Source organism: Sinocyclocheilus rhinocerous, unplaced genomic scaffold, assembly GCF_001515625.1.
Source record: "Sinocyclocheilus rhinocerous isolate Xijiao unplaced genomic scaffold, SAMN03320098_v1.1 scaffold249, whole genome shotgun sequence".
Taxonomy (NCBI): Eukaryota; Metazoa; Chordata; class Actinopteri; order Cypriniformes; family Cyprinidae; genus Sinocyclocheilus; species Sinocyclocheilus rhinocerous.
The window spans coordinates 884,606-901,250 of NW_015666483.1; the positions used below are offsets into that span (position 1 = coordinate 884,606).

General features: G+C 37.0%; 1 protein-coding gene across 1 annotated transcript; it reads right to left on the reverse strand.

Moving 5' to 3' along the window:
* Positions 1 to 7,231: 7,231 nt before the first annotated feature.
* Positions 7,232 to 14,924, reverse strand: LOC107732308 (AT-rich interactive domain-containing protein 5B-like). Its single transcript, XM_016543593.1, has 9 exons — positions 14,865 to 14,924; positions 14,610 to 14,784; positions 13,464 to 13,700; positions 12,291 to 12,406; positions 11,057 to 11,204; positions 10,883 to 10,935; positions 10,656 to 10,753; positions 10,404 to 10,554; positions 7,232 to 9,894 (listed from the first exon to the last, which is right to left on the reverse strand). The coding sequence occupies exons 1-9, from the start codon at positions 14,922 to 14,924 to the stop codon at positions 8,560 to 8,562; spliced, it is 2,373 nt and encodes a 790-aa protein (XP_016399079.1). The 3' UTR covers positions 7,232 to 8,559.
* Positions 14,925 to 16,645: the final 1,721 nt, after the last annotated feature.

The window sequence follows — 16,645 nt, forward strand, 5'->3', positions numbered from 1 at the left end:
CTTGTAGCCAATCAGCAGTAAGGGGCGTGTCTACTCATGATGTGGAGGAGAGAGCTGTTCAGTGCACAGGCCGGACATTAGCGAGCCGAGTGACAGAAAGATAGAGACGGCGGATAAAGAACAAAAGAGGAAAACATCTGCGGAGCAAAAGAAGGCTTAAGGCAAGAAGTAGGACCCGTGTAAATATCGGATCAGCTTTCCAGTACCAGAAATCGCTTACCCCACCTTTAACCCAGTAACTTTGTTTTGGCAAGCCTTTTTCTGCATCAGAAAACGAGCCCGTCTGATTTCGCTCCCTTGGTGACATTGCAAAAGGATCTCATTATAATATTACTGCCCCTTAATCTGTGAGTTTCCACCCACGGCGCTCTTACTGTGTTTTCGCAAGCGACAACGGTGTACCAGTTCTAATGCCATGGTGAAAGTTTGAGCAAAACATGCTAACTGTTCTGTCTTTGACTGCACAGACCAGCACAGAACACTATTTAAATCTAAAATAAACATGCGATTTATTTCCCAGCTGTTTACCTTCACAGACATAACTGACTGTTTTTGGTTTTGGTGATTTCAAATGTCAACATTGGCTACCAGAAATCGCTTACCCCACCTTTAACCCAGTAACTTTGTTTTGGCAAGCCTTTTTCTGCATCAGAAAACGAGCCCGTCTGATTTCGCTCCCTTGGTGACATTGCAAAAGGATCTCATTATAATATTACTGCCCCTTAATCTGTGAGTTTCCACCCACGGCGCTCTTACTGTGTTTTCGCAAGCGACAACGGTGTACCAGTTCTAATGCCATGGTGAAAGTTTGAGCAAAACATGCTAACTGTTCTGTCTTTGACTGCACAGACCAGCACAGAACACTATTTAAATCTAAAATAAACATGTGATTTATTTCCCAGCAGTTTACCTTCACAGACATAACCGACTCACTGTTTTTGTAACTCATGTGTGTTTTTAACGTAAACTTGTGTGTGAAGGAGAACTTAGTTTAGTACATGCTGTGTGGTGGCCGCTTTCTGTCCGTGTGCTTCGGATGTGTACGCTCAGAAAACCGTTTATCAGAAGTTATATCATATGGTTTATACCATATTTATAAGTTATACGCATGATTTCAGCGCGATAAACATGATAATCTGAACCAAAACAGATGTTTTTTAGCAGGTACGAGCTGTAATGGACCTTTTTCACATTTCCGGGTTTCTCAGCAGTGGAAGTCGTCATAGTTGGGTTAACTTGAAGAGCAGTGAATGGGAGAGTACCACAAATATATTTTTTTGCATCCCCATTTGCTCAAATAGCAAAAGAAAAACTGTTTTCATGACTTTCAATAAAAGGAAAAAAATTGAGAGAGACTGATAACGGCAGTCAGAAGAGAGAATGATGTCAAATTTACCATCACTCCCATAGACGCTGCATTAGAAACACCCTCGCATTAGCATTAACATGAAAAAGGGGGCGGGGAGCAGCAGCTCATTTGCATTTAAAGAGACAGGCACGAAAAACAGCGTGTTTCTGCTTCCACTCAAAATAGGCATTTTCAAAATGATATAATAAATGATCTGTGGAGTATTTTGAGCTGAAACTTCACAGACACATTCACAGACACCAGAGACTTATATTACATATTGTAAAAAGGTGCATAATATGTCTCGTTTAAAAAAACGCGATGCTCATGTCACGAGACCCAGCAAAGACCAAGACGTTGTCTGATGCATGTGTACATAGACCATTGCTTAAATTCTTCAGTTTGGTCAAATTTAGCAAAATACGTGGATATAATGCAGTGGTTCTCAATCCTGGTCCTGGAGGCACCCCAACACTGCACATTGTATATACTGTTCTTATATATATTAATTAAAATGTTAGGGTCAGTAACATTGTTTATTTTAAAAAAAAGATAAACTAATACTTCTATTCAGCAAGGACAAACTGATCAAAAGTGACTAGAAAGGCATGGATAATATTACAAAACATTTCAAAACTATTTCAAATAAATGCTGAATCAAGTGTCCTCAAATGTTAATAAGCAAAACTGTTTCATAATATTCATAATACAAAAATTCATAATATGATTTTTTTCCTTAAGCACCAAATCAGAATATTAGAATCATTTCTGAAGGATCGTGTAACACTGAAGACAAATGGATAGCTTTGTCATTACAGGAGAAATTACATTTTAAAATATATTAAAATAGAAAACCATTATGTTATACATAAATGTAACTATTTAAACAATAATGAATATAATGCATATATATCCAGTTAAATACAAAATATTATAAATATAAAAATATTTAACTAATGAGTCAAAATAATTTAAGTTTCCAAAAGTGACAGCATTAGACCAAAGCCCATAAATCATAGAGCTGTACAGTCAAGTAATTAAGCGGCCCTGTCCCTCTTATCTCAGAGGTCTCTGCGATAAGTCTCTTATAAGATTTTGTGATTAATATTTCCTTTATCATATGTGACATTGGATGTCCATTGGGACAGAAGAAGCTTTCCAGTTGTCTATATGGGGGATGTATAGAATATGACTGTTCCTCAAAACTTTTAAACCCCAAATGTTTCCAGATGTATGTGTCATAGTAGAAATGCCGAGCTTCAAAACATTGTAATTAGTTATGACTGAATGTGTTCAACTATACCAAGTGGACCAAATATTTTCAGATATGTCAGATGCACTGGGACAGCATCTGTCACTGCCCTGTTCTTCTGGGCAATAAGCTGTAGGACAAAGTCAAACGTGAAAGATATCCTGTGGTGGAAACATCGCCATCCCTTAAATAGTAAACAAATGTGCACCTTATCCTATAGTATCCTGTACTTAACCTCTTAACAGCAGTGTCCTATGGATTCCATTCAATCCCGTATAATGGCACAAGGCCAGGATCTGCCAGTCACAGCATGGGTCAGTGTGTAATGTATTCAACTAGAGCACAGATTTCATCCATGATACACAAACTTCTAGTAGGGTTCTTCATTTCTGGGCTGGCTGAAAACAATGATAGCATTTCTAATCCCACGACCCACAAACTTCTGTGCTGCGAAATGCACACACACACACATGTCTGGTTTGCTATCCTTGTGGGGACTCTCCATAGGCGTAATGGTTTTTCTACTGTACAGACCGTATATTCTATTGCCCTACACCAACCCCACACCTAAACCTACCCCTTACAGGAAACTTTCTGTTTAAATTTTTAGGTTTTCAAAAAACTTCATTCTGTATGATTTATAAGCTTTTGTAACCGTGGGGACCACAATACAGCCCAGCCTCCACATTAATGCCCCCCACCACCACAAACACAAATACACGCACACACATTCACCTTCCTCTGCAGTCTCATCCAATCAGGATCTCTGTTTGCCCCAGAGCTTCCCCTCCCCTTGGCTGCCCACTAAATGGGTTACCATTAATTAATTCTTCTCACTCATCTGGTCCTTGGCGTCTCCTACTGCCTACAAAGGTAGCGATTATATTCAGTGGTGATGAGGATTGTTCTTAGGGAAGACATCTGTCCGGCAGAGCCTCGGCAGGCATCCAAAAAGAGGCATGTGAGGAGAGCTTTGCCATTCAGCAGTACAACTTCATGAACACAATTCAAGACTCTGATTTAACCCCTACAGTGGGTTTAACAACTCTAGTGATTTTAGCACCACAGCAGATTTTTCACCCAAACACGTTCTCTTCAGCGTACTATTAATGATCATTTCCAAATATACTGCAAAGTAGCAATGCTGCAAATTGGATTTGATGCTGTAAAGGTGCCCTGTGTCTTTTAAAACTTTTGTTTTTGCACCAAAAGAAATCAATTAATGAATTAAAAAAACACTATAAATAAAAACCATTTACATTTAAAAAAAAAACTTAGTTGGACTACTAAAATCAGGCAACACAAAATAAGACCTCAATATATCATCAGCAGCCACGTGACGGGTATTAATTTTGTTTTGCCTGTATATGCTTTTTTGACTCTCAAAGTGACGGTAACCAGTGACTTTAATTTTATGAACCACTACGGACTATGGTTTCAACTAAAAATCTTCTTTACTGTTCTACTGAAGGAAAAAGTCACCTACATCTTGGGTGGCCTAAGGGTGAGTTAAATTAACAGTAACTTTTCATTTTTGGGTGAACTATCCCTTTAATTTAGTGATGGGATGTTTGGATCATTTTACTGCCTCTCTCATTCAATCTCTTTATTCAGTCATTTGAATCAAGTTAAAATGTTATATTTCAATAGCCACCTTCCCTGTACACCTTCACATACACAATCTTTGATCATAATTTCAAATTAGGAAATCATTATAACTCCAAAGTATTAGAAACACAAATAATTAGTTCACCTCCCAAGTCTTTCATTCGTGAAATGACAGGCAAAATGCATTATTAAAAGTTTGTTCTGTAAAAAGTATGTTTGTTCCAAATTACTGCAAGTTTACATTGATAAACCAGTAAGTGGCAACAGGTGACTGTCTTTATGAGTGAGTCGTTATATAAATAAATCATTCACTCAACTGATTTATATAAAAAAAAAAACATTGATTCATAGTGATGTTTTGCTAATGTGACCACACTTTTAGACACACACGTATTTGCTAGAAATATATTTACCTTTTAAGCCCAAAACCAAGCTAGGCATATTTTTCCAGGACACTCACTGCATTTTCATATTCGTTTTAGGACATTTGTGCAAACTGCTGTTGATATATTATAAATGTAAAATATTTTAGACCCACCAAACACATGAACGTTTATCTATCACACTCTTAGCTTCCAGTTTGCCATTTGTGGACTGTCCACAGAAAGCGCCACGAAGGCCTTTGATTGGCTAAACAAAGAATCTGACTGTGGCCACTTCAAATTTACTTCAGAGATTTCTTTCATTTTCCTTCAAATTGCTTACAACACCTTTAAAGTTTAAAAACAGTAAAAAAATGTTTTACAGTAAAATGTATTGTTCTGTTAAATATTCCGTATTTTAATGTTACAACTATAAAATTATATCATACAATTAATACAAATTATAAACAATAATGTGTAAAAAGGTCATTTCTACAATGTTACATTGCTAACTGAAAAGAAATCCACAGTAAAACATACTAAGGAAAATTAGTCCATGCACTGCATTCTAAGATGATCTGATGTCACAGGATAAGTGATTTTTGTATTCAAATGACATTATTTGAACAGTAAGAGAACAGTCATGGTTCCAGGAAATCTGATTAGTGCTGACAGTGGTCTCCAGTCACCACCTCAACACTTTACTTATTCATGCTCCGCACAAGCACACACACACACACACACACACACACACACACACATACTTGTATTTGTAGTTTACGGGGACTCTCCATAGGCGTAATGGTTTTTATACTGTACAAACTGTATTTTCTATTGCCCTACACCAACCCTACCCCTAAACCTACCCCTCACAGGAAACTGCTGGCAATTTTTGAATTTCATAAAACACCGTTTTGTATGTTTTTTAAGCCTTTTGTTTTACGGGGACACAGGAAGTGTCCTCATAAACCATGTTTACGTTGTAGTACCCATGTCATTATACACATTTGTGTCCTCATAAACCATATATACCTGTACACACACACACACACTCCTTAACAAGGGGTAAAACAGATGGCTAGAAAATTATCATTATGAATATTATAAAATCCAACATCAAAATAATTGTTTGATTAAAGTTAGTAATAAAAACATCCAATGCAATGCAAATGAGTATTAGAGGAAATTTATAACACTTAATGTAGCCTCAAGTCTTTGTGAAATGTTCACTGTTAAGTTTGGATATCTGAAAAGAGGTAGTAAGATGAAAGATGGTTCAAAAGGGTTAAAGAATCACAGCAGCTCTGTGAAAATACAATCCACATACCAGACATATGAAAGCGAGACCCACGGAGAGCCTTTTAAGTTAAAACAAAGAATCTGACCAGCGGAAAGACCCGTGAGTTATGTCCACATTTTTTAAAAATAAAATAAAGGAGAGGAACTGTCCGATTTATTCAGTCGTACAACAAAAATCCGCTCATGAAAGACTTTGTCTAATGTTTTGTCTTGGCTGAAGCATTTACTGGAAACTGCTAACCTAACTTTTTCAAGCATTCAGAGATCACTGAGCAATATCGCCATCTTCTCTGCTTTGTTTGGATTGACAGTCAGCTTTGACTAGTTTGGTCTAAGAATCAATATTAACATCTTTGTAGTAAATGTTGGTTAGAAATTTAGAACGTTGAAGCCAGTTTGGAAGTTAGTAAGAGGTTGTTGAATGGCCTTGTAAACGCACGATGAGATCGCACCCTGGTGGCCACAGAATGCTGCAACGGTATCCGCCAACGCACGAGAGTTCCCTCCCCTAGTCCCGTTACATAATGACCATGGCGGCTACAGTTACTGCAGTTAGTTACTATAATAAAAACCCATAGTAAGTTGACATTAGAGCCCACTGTCATCAAAAAATAATTAAATAACATGGCAAAGCTTCAAACACTAAAGACAACAATTTATAACTTTACAGTAGCTATTGTGGTCACACTTTAGTTTGGGGACCAATTCTCACTTATTAACTACAACTTTTGCCTCAATAAACTCCTAATTTGCTGCTTATTAATAGTTAGTAAACTAATTGTAAAGTTTATGTTTGGGGTAGGATTAAGGGATCTAAAATGCAGAATAAGGCATGAATATGTGCTTTATAAGCAAAAACAAAAAAACACTTGTCCCTTTTATTTGCTGCTTGTTTTCTTAAAAAAAAAAAACTAAAGCTTTCTAATCTTTTTGTATTCTGTTTTCTTTTCATTTATTATACAATTAACAAAAGCACCTCTAGAAAGACCTCTAACACTATCTTGCTCTATTCTATCCGTTTTCTTTTTATTTATATTATTTAAAAAAAAACTTGCTACGTGTACTGCGTTAAGCTAACTGAGACTTGTTATAGCACTTGTATATCATTGCTCTTTTGTTGATTTTGATTGCTTCCATTGTCCTCATTTGTAAGTTGCTTTGGATAAAAGCATCTGCTAAATGACTAAATGTAATAAACAGTCAATATACTAATAATATGCATGCTAAGAAGCAACTAGTTGACTGAGAACTGGTCGCTAAACTAAAGTGTTACCGCTATTATTACTATAAAATCATAAATGATGTAATCTCTTTAAAGTGTAAGAAGCTTTCAGGCATTTTGATTTTTGCATTTATTTCAGCAAAATATAGCAATGTCGGTATATATTTTTTATTATAAATATTCAGTGTTTAAACATGTCTGCAATGACGATCTGTCACAGAGTCCATGTCCCATTAGCATAAGCATGCAAAATATTGAAAGAAAAAATATATATATTTTATGTAACCTGGTGGTATTACAACAGTTTATACATTAACATTAAATAGGGATTAGCGTTCTGTTTGGCTGCCTTTCAAGTACAGAAATTAAATGAAAGAAAAATACGACCAACAGATTAATAAAGAATGATCATACAAATGTTTTACACAAGCAATTAATTACTGTTCATTATAGCAAACTGAGTGTAAATGATGAAAATATAATTTGTCATCTGTAAACCTGTGAAATACATTGCATTAAGAGAGGTCAGTCTAAAAGGAGGAGTGAAAAGCAAATTAAGTTATCCATTTTCTCACAACAGGCGGCTCTACATCAGTTTCTTTGTAAACACAGATCAATGATGTCTATAAATGATGTCACAAATAGTAACTACCTACAATATATGACTACATGTTAAGAAAATGCACTTTTAAAATGATAGAAAAAAGGAAATTTGCACTGGGACCCAAAATATGCATACTATTTGCACAATACAGTACATTGTTTTAAAACGAGAAGCTATGGAAAATATGATAAAAATCCAGCACAGAGGTCATACAGTGGCCTTTTCTTAAATAGCAATGTTCAACAAATACACACAAAGAGAAGGAAAATCACACAGCCTAAAAACAGTGAAGACTAACTGAGATAAAGGAGTAAAACAGATAAATAATAAAAGAATATGACCAACACCCACAAAATGACACTGCTTTCATCATAAAAAATAAAAACAAATGACCATTTATAAACAAAGCATTTATGTCTAAGAACGAAAATACAGTAGCTGACCAATTCTTCTGCAATGATGTCACAATACGTGTTTGATATCTGGATCCAACAGTAACCAAACCCAGATTCCGTGTCCTTGTTTTTCGTAAATACCTGTATTTCTCAAAAAAGAAATGAAATGCTCCATGAGCCATTCGAGTCATGTGTCCTTTATTGGCTGGACATTCGATGCTCCACTAACTACAGCATATGTTTCAACTTAAAAGTACTAAAATATAGACTAATCAAGTTCAAGGCACCTTATCTTTGGTAGAACCATGGCCACCTGCATCAGTTCAAAGTTTAGTAGTGTTTTAAAAGCAGGTACTTAGCAGATAGCAACGCATCTGCAGACCGGTCTCTTTGATCATACACAACAAACGTGTCCACGGGGAAGGCAGAGCAGAAAGGAGTGATAAAGTACACAAGCGTTGTCTGCATGCTAACAGCTTGATGGCTTCGAAAGGAGGGAACTAGAGAGTACTTTGAGAGAGGAAACTGTGTCTGACTCTTTGACGTCATCAGTAGGTACACACTGTGAGTAGAGGTCACGTTTTGGTTGAGGTTCTAGATCTGGATCCAGAGTTGCACCCTCTGGTTCTTTCTTAACTGTCACTGCAATTGCGCTGGTCTTGTCTTCCCCTTGTTTCAGGTGATAAATACAAGCTAGAGTGTCTGGGGAAGCACCAATACTGGAGGGCTTTTCAGGAGGGACATCTAATTTGGGCACTAAGGTGAAACAAGTGGCCTCAGGAAGAGTCAAAGCCACACTGGTCCTGTCCTGAACTAAAGCTCTGGCCCTGCTGGGAGAGCTAAGATCAGCTGGCTCATCTTGGTTCAAAGGCACCAGAAGGGACGTGCCATTCCACTTCAGAGATACTCCAAGATCCTCAGCTTCCATCTTCGGCCTTTTGGTCATTAACTGGTCATCCCGACTCTGCAGTTCTGTGAGCTCAAAGTCTCCAGCAGACCTCTTGGTAATGGCTCGCTTGCTCAGGTTTAGCGGGAGGGATTGGTCTTGGGGAATGCTTCCATTGGGTTGGGAGGTCTTGCTGAGATCCTGAGCCAGAACTTCAGAAAGTCGCTTGGTGAAGGTGTTCATGTGTGCCGAGCCCAGACGGGTGCGCATCAGTTGACGCAGCTGTAGACTACAGCCGATGTCCAGCGGGAGGATTCTAAGAGGGGGTAGGGGAGCTCTAGTCAAGGAGAGTTCTCCGTTCTGGGATGAGGCATCCGAGCTACACCCTGAACACTGGTGTTGTGGACTCTCAGGAGTCTCAGGCGTGCTGACTTTGGGCTGATGCACCATAATTGTCTGGTAGGGCGTGGAAGAATCTTGAGGAGTTACCTCATGAGTACTCGCTCCATTAAGACCCAGACGGGCTCGGAAGAGGTCCAAAGGACACAGTCCTTTAGTGGGACTGAATCCTTCTAGGGAACCACCTGCCAGCAATTTGCAAGGGACTGACAGAAAGGAAGGAGCTTGAGGTTCTACAGTCTCCATCTTCACATCTCGCCCCAGCACGGGTTGGTGGGGCACCGGCGTAGAGGATACAAGCGACAGACCTTGGCCATGAGGATGGTTGGTGAGCTTCAGTTCTTGAAAAATAGTCAATGGCTGGACAATCTCTTGATGGGGTCTTGCTGGTTTCTCCAAGGGAGGTTTGGGGTGCAAGGGCGGTCTTCCAACTCTGCCTTTGGACAGAACCTTGGCATTGCGTTTTCCAGGTGGTCTTCCTCTTTTTCGTACAACAACTGCACCATCTAGTGGTGAGGCCTGAAAAAGTAGCACAGAAAAGAATCTTAATTTTCATTCTTCTGATGCATAGTACACACACAAAAAATGACAATGCTTTCCTAATCTATTAAGATCTTATATGATAGGTTGGTATTACGCAAAACCTGAGAGTAAGTGCGCACAGCTATTTTTATCAGTCCTGACATCAAACCTCGCTGCACAAATATTTAAAGGGGTCCTATTATGCTCTTTTACAAAGTCTTGATTTTGTTTTGGGGGTGTACTAGAACAGGCTCTCAAAAAAATGTGAAAAAGCATAATAGGACCCCTTTAAATTATTTTTTTATACAGCAGTGTGGCATAACGTATATCAGATAAACAGCACATGAACAAAGCACACTGTGATTCGTCACATCACATGTCAGTCAAGATGCTCTTCCTGTGTGGCTTTATGGTTTTTAACCATTTCATTCAGAGTACTTGCATGCAACAAACCAAAAGCATCAGCATTTCTCTTTTCTTGTGCTACAGATAAGTAAAATCCTCACCTGGTTGGTAACTGCATTCTTTTTTGGACTGTTTGACACCCCTCTGCCCTGCACAGTCTTTTTGATGGTAGTGGGTGAGACAAATGTAGCTCTAGGCTTGCCAAGTTCTGTGTTTTCTCCCCTTACATGCAGTTCATAAGGGAGCATCAGCCTAGAATTGAACAACAGAGAAAATGAGAAATCAGTTAGTTGAGCGAAGCCCTTTGATACAGCAGGAATTAACTGCTGCTGTAATCAGAGCCTCACACTCACCTTTCATAATGCCTCCTGGTGCAGGTGGCAGCACTGGTGCTGCCTGGGCTTCCACCCAACTCATTGTACACAGTCTTCCACAAGCGATGCGATGTCACCTGCAGGTGATGGGGAGGACAATTACTCTCACTTAGACTACTGAGATCACCGCTATCACTTTCATTCCGTTATGATGGATTACAGCTTACTCAGCAGGGCCAAGTAATGAAACAACATGGTAAACTTACCCTCTCGTAGCCCCCCAGCCTTTTTACAACTGAATACATGAGGAAGAGGTCAACTGTGGACAAATGAAAGACAGCTTGGTTAAATTACTGAGTTAAGTTGGCAAAAAATACATAGAAGTGATTCTATTAAGTGACTGGTGCTCAATTTCTACATATAAATTCAGTCATACATACTCTTTTTGAAACCCAGGTTGGGAACTTTGCTTATAGGTGAACCCCTGCGTTCCATAAAGAAATACAGCTGATCCAGGAAGAGCTGCTCCTCTGGATGTGGGAGCCAGTTCCCATCCCAATGCATCTCCACACTGCCCATCACATTCTCCTACAGGAATCAGTTAGAACACATTAGAAGATCTTTCTTTCAATAACTGCTAAACAGAAACATTAAGATGCAGTCACATTAGAGAAAAAAAGTCTACAGTCTATTGTCAATGTTGTAGCGATATATAAGCATAACTCCCCCATTTAAACCAAGCAGCATTCTGTTGGTCACTCCGGCGAAATCAGTGCGTCCAACTTGAAGCTATTGTGAAATCTGCATTGGGAAATCTTGTTTACACGCAAAATTGTAGATTTAATGGATTCTATTGAAATGAGAGGATTTCATTGGTGTAAATTTGCCGAAAAACAGTAAATGTGACCCGTTAAGTTAAAATCCCATTTAAAACTTTTATAGACAATTCATAAATCTTTCAAGATAGACCCACCATAAACTTGAAGTTGTTAAGCTATGGTATATACTTTTAACTTTTAAAATAAATCATAATACCCACTAATCAGGTTTGTTTTGAAGGTTTGCAGGCTGACTAGCTAAGCAATGTTAGCAAACATTAGCTAAGTAGCTACTCGCCTTACATTAGTTAATATTGGATATTGTAGGTAAAGCATGAAAAACAGCAGTGTTCTCCAATAAGATATTTTTATGGTATATGCTTGTATTTATATATTTCAAAACACAAATTTGATTACATAAATGTTGCTGTCTTACTGGAACTACTCAGCCTTTTTCTATTTTTGCTTCAAATCAAATTTTGTAATAATATGATTAATCTCTGACCTGTTTTTTTAAACCAGATCAGACCCTTTCATATAATAATATAATATAATATAATATATAACAAATAATTAGTAATTGAGCATTTTAACTAAATTATGTTTATAGAAATTGGCAAACTGGGACATGAACAAGATTATGACAGAAGAAAGTGACAGTAAAGATACAAAGACAAAAATGGTGTGAAAGGAAGTCAAGACATCAAAGTTAAAACAAAACAGGAAGCACACAGTGACGTCACAGTATACACTTCACCATTTGTTCAAAATCTTAAAACATCCTGTTTAGCCATCAGAATTGTATTCCATAAAGATGTCTGTGGATCAAATTGTGTTGCTAAACTCCACAGCATACCTTCATCCTTTCCATCCATGACTCCGATAAATGGTTATGGTTTTGCTGATCAGCACATTTGCCATCACTACCCTTTCTTTTACGAGGTCGCCCCTTCAGACTGAGAGAGGAGCATCCTGGGACAGAAACGTAAAGCATCCTTAGGGCAACAGTTCTCCACTTGCATGATATTTGTAAATTCATTTTGCAAACAGTGAAAATACATTTTGTTTTATGTAGGGCTGGGCAATATGGCAAAAAATTTAAATAAATTTTTTTTTTCAGAACGTTTGAACGATTCTCGATTTTTTACGATGTTTTTAACTAGTCAACTTGAAAAAGTTACTTCAAGATGATTCAAGTAACTTGTTCTTTACTAACCCTCTAGTTAAAGAAAATTCTATTCCAAGTGCAGCCCACATGAAGTTGTCAGCATGATGTAAATGTTAAACAAATCAATTGTTAAATATCTTTGCAGAAAAGATGCATGAGCTACAACTACATCTTGTACAAACTTGTCTTATACATATTATATGTTCAGAAATAATATGAGGAAAATGCTTTAAAAAAATCGGTATAGGTATAAGGTATAACACCAGGAGACTATTATGAACTATAAATGTTCTGTAAAATCAACAGCAGCTTTCAGCCTGTCACCATGATGCACACATAAAATAAAGCAACCATTTGAGCATTTAGTTGAGTTCAAATTAAAATCAATATTTTGAAAATTTCAGTATTAATACAACTACAAGTGAAATTGCACTTTTCTCAATGACAATAACAAGGTAAAAACTAATGCACTATTGAACACACTCCATTTTAGTTAAAAATTCATATGAATGAATTCAAATAAATGGCATGTAGCCTAAGTATTTGTCAATTAAGTAAACACTGTATCAAATATATTTCATGCAATAATTCAAGTAAAGATAAAAGCCTAGCATGTTACAAAGTAAATAAATAAACAAATCAAGTAATGAAAACATAAAACAACAGATCTTGAGCAAATCAAATAGTCTACTAAAGAAAACTTCTATCATGACAAAGGTCTTCTATCAACATTTACTTGTACCGTGTAGCCGTTCATCTAGCACGCCTACATTTTGGACCCTGTGCACACTGACAACTGCATTAGCCTACCATATAACAACAAAGTTTAAGGTCCCAATCTATCAAGATTATAGCACTCACCAAGCTGTGTCAGTATGCTGGCATTGCTGTCTAGAGTAGGGTGGTTGAAAGTATCCCGGCAGTAGAGAACACGTGTGGTGTCGAGGGCCACTTTTATCCCCCCCAGAGCCAGCAGGTGAGGGTCCTGCAGACTAGGGGAGCTAGCCTGATCTGGGACACGTCTTTGAAGGGAACGAAAGCGGCAGTACTGGGGGTAACTGAGAACCTTAACCTTCTGCTGTAATACTTGCGGCTCATCTGCAAGAGAACAAAACAAAAGTGTCAGTCCATAGATTTAGGAACCATTTATTTACTGTAAAACAATGATCAGTACCATCACCATCAGATCAGCTGTCATATTCTAAGGCAAATTAAATTAATGTTTAGCTATATATTGAAATACTATGAAAATATGGCCGATATCAATCACCTTTGGCTGTTACTTGCTTCTTACTCCAATGTGATGGGATGAGTTGATTTTGGGATGAAAAATAGACAATAGGCAATTTTTACTCTCTCTATTCACTTTCTGACAAAAGCCCTCAAACAGCACTAGCACTTTGTGATTTTTACTTTCTGAATCAAGTGTTTGCGATTGCTATGTAAAACTAAAACTTTTTCGTTAATCAAAATAAAGCTGAAATAAAACTGTAAAAAAAGAAAATGAATGTTGCAACTAACTGACAAGTTTAAACTGAAGTACTAAAATGACTAAAAAAATGTAAAAAACAATAATAATAATAACTCAATAGAAAAACTATACTTATATAGCATACTATTATATTATTTAAACAATACTAATATAATCTGTCTGAATCAAACGTGTGCATTTTTTCACAACCACAATAAACTCCATTCGTAATGTTTATTTTAATTCCATTTAACTTCATTCTTTGCGTGTTGATTATAATTTTGTTGCTCATTTTTCATCAGCAGTAAAAAGAAATACTATCAAATAAAAAAAAAAGTCAGGTTTTATCTGCCTTTTACCAAATAAGGCAAGACACCTAGGCCTGTTGAATATTAATTACATGACACCACATAATTAATATTCATGAGCCAAACTGATACATTTTAGAATTGTTTCTCCCCCACCTTTCATAATGTCTTTACATCCTTAAAAAAAACCAGACACACACACTTCAGGATTTTTCATCTGTTACTCACCCTCACTCTTCGTCTTTCCTTCCTGTGGATAACTAGCATCTTGTGACCCATCAGACTTCTGAGACCCATGAATGTTTTGACTGCTGCGCTTCCACTGTGGCGGTTCCTGACAAGTCCACTCCACCAGATCCTCCACTCTGACCACAATCTTTTTTGATACAGCGAGGACTTCATCCTGCATGCAGAAACGCATATAAACACCAAGCAAACGTCTAGAACACAAAACAACACATCTTATACTTTCAATGAGCTTACAGGCAGGACCAGGTTTCGCTTAATGGCCTGAAATATTTTAACACCTTCAGTTAATGCCATAGAGAAGCCTCTCCCTTTTTCCTATGTTATACTAATTAACAATAGCACACTCGTCACCTCAGGCAAAAACAACCAACCCAAACTGCTTTTAAAAAAAGGGGGGTAAAGGCCAGTTGACATTTAGATGCTTAATCTTTGCAACATTCAACTGTTTACAATGGAAACTCATTGTAATACTCATTTATGTTGTTATAAAATTGGATCTTGTTCTAAACACATTATTAATAAGTAAAATATTACAAGGGACACCGAGTCTGTTCAAAATGCTTTCTAATTTAGGCATGGCTACTTCATACAGCATACAGTAATGAGTATCTTTCATTTTCAAATAAAAGTATCTGAAAGGAGTCTTGACACTTTTGGTCAGCATATATAGCTGAATTATCTAACAAACTATAAATGCGCTAGTTTATGTTCATTACTAATTCAAGCACTCTTCAACATTTTACAATTGTTTGGAGTAACTTTATTTGTGATTGGCGTAACAATCTCAATTTATTGCTAGTTAAAACATTTAACAGCAGTTTTTATTTGCACAAAACAGAAAGAGGGATTCGGTTTTACATTCTCCCTTTTGTGTGTCATCAAGCTCAGGCCATATTCAAGAGAAAGTTAATATGGCAAACATAAGAAATGCAATGCTGTGCATGTGTGTGGATCGTGTCCTCAGACAAAATTAGGCATTATTACATAAACTAAATATATTGCAGATAAATACAATAATTTCTGTATGTATTTTGCATTATTTATAATTTAATATACCAAAAAATAACTTTTACAGGCCAAAGTTTTTCTTAAAGAGCTTTGTTGTTCATTGTTATTGTAGTTTTTGGCAAGAAAATAGCCTTTTGTAATAACTCTTATAACAATATCAACTCTTATAACAACAATATCAATGCTGAAAACAGTTTTTGCTGCTTAATATTTTTTTTTTTCAGGAAGCTTTTATGAATAGAAAGTTTAAAATGACAGGATGTATTTAAAATGCAAATCTTTTGTGATTCTATTGATGCCTTCAACGTCAATTTTTGATCAATGTAATGTGTGCATATCTCACACATTTCCCCCCCAAAAAATATTAAGCAGAAAAAAAACTGTTCAACATTAATAATAATTCAATTATTTTTGAGCACCAAATCAGCATATTAGAATGATTTTTTCTGAAGGATCATGTGACACTGAAGACTAGACTTGTGCCGGTATTCGGTAATGCGATATATCACGGTAATGAATGTGCACGATATTGTTATCGTGGGCAGTTCTAAATACCGTGAATAATTATATATTACAAATTATTCAGAATTTTGAATGCATTTTAAGAATACTTTTCCCATCAACTGGTCAAAATGCACAACACCGCCGTATGCTGCATGAAAGATGCGTGCGCACTCTGACCTAAACAAGCACGGACTTAAAAGGGTGGTTGATTGCGATTTCACTTTTTTTAAGGTTAGTTAGTGTGTAATGTTGCTGTTTGAGCATAAACAATATCTGCAAAGTTACGAAGCTGAAAGTTCAATACAAAAGGAGATATTCTTTTTAAATTCTGGCAGTTTAATGGCTATAAAAACGGGCCTACAACGAGTTACTTCCCGGGTTCGTGACATCACAAACCCAGATAAACCCCGCCCTCTGGAAAAGGCAGCAAAGGGGGCGAGGCCTGTGCTGCTTTAGAGAGGAGGGAGGAAGAGAAAACTAGAGGTGCACGTAAAAATCTATTC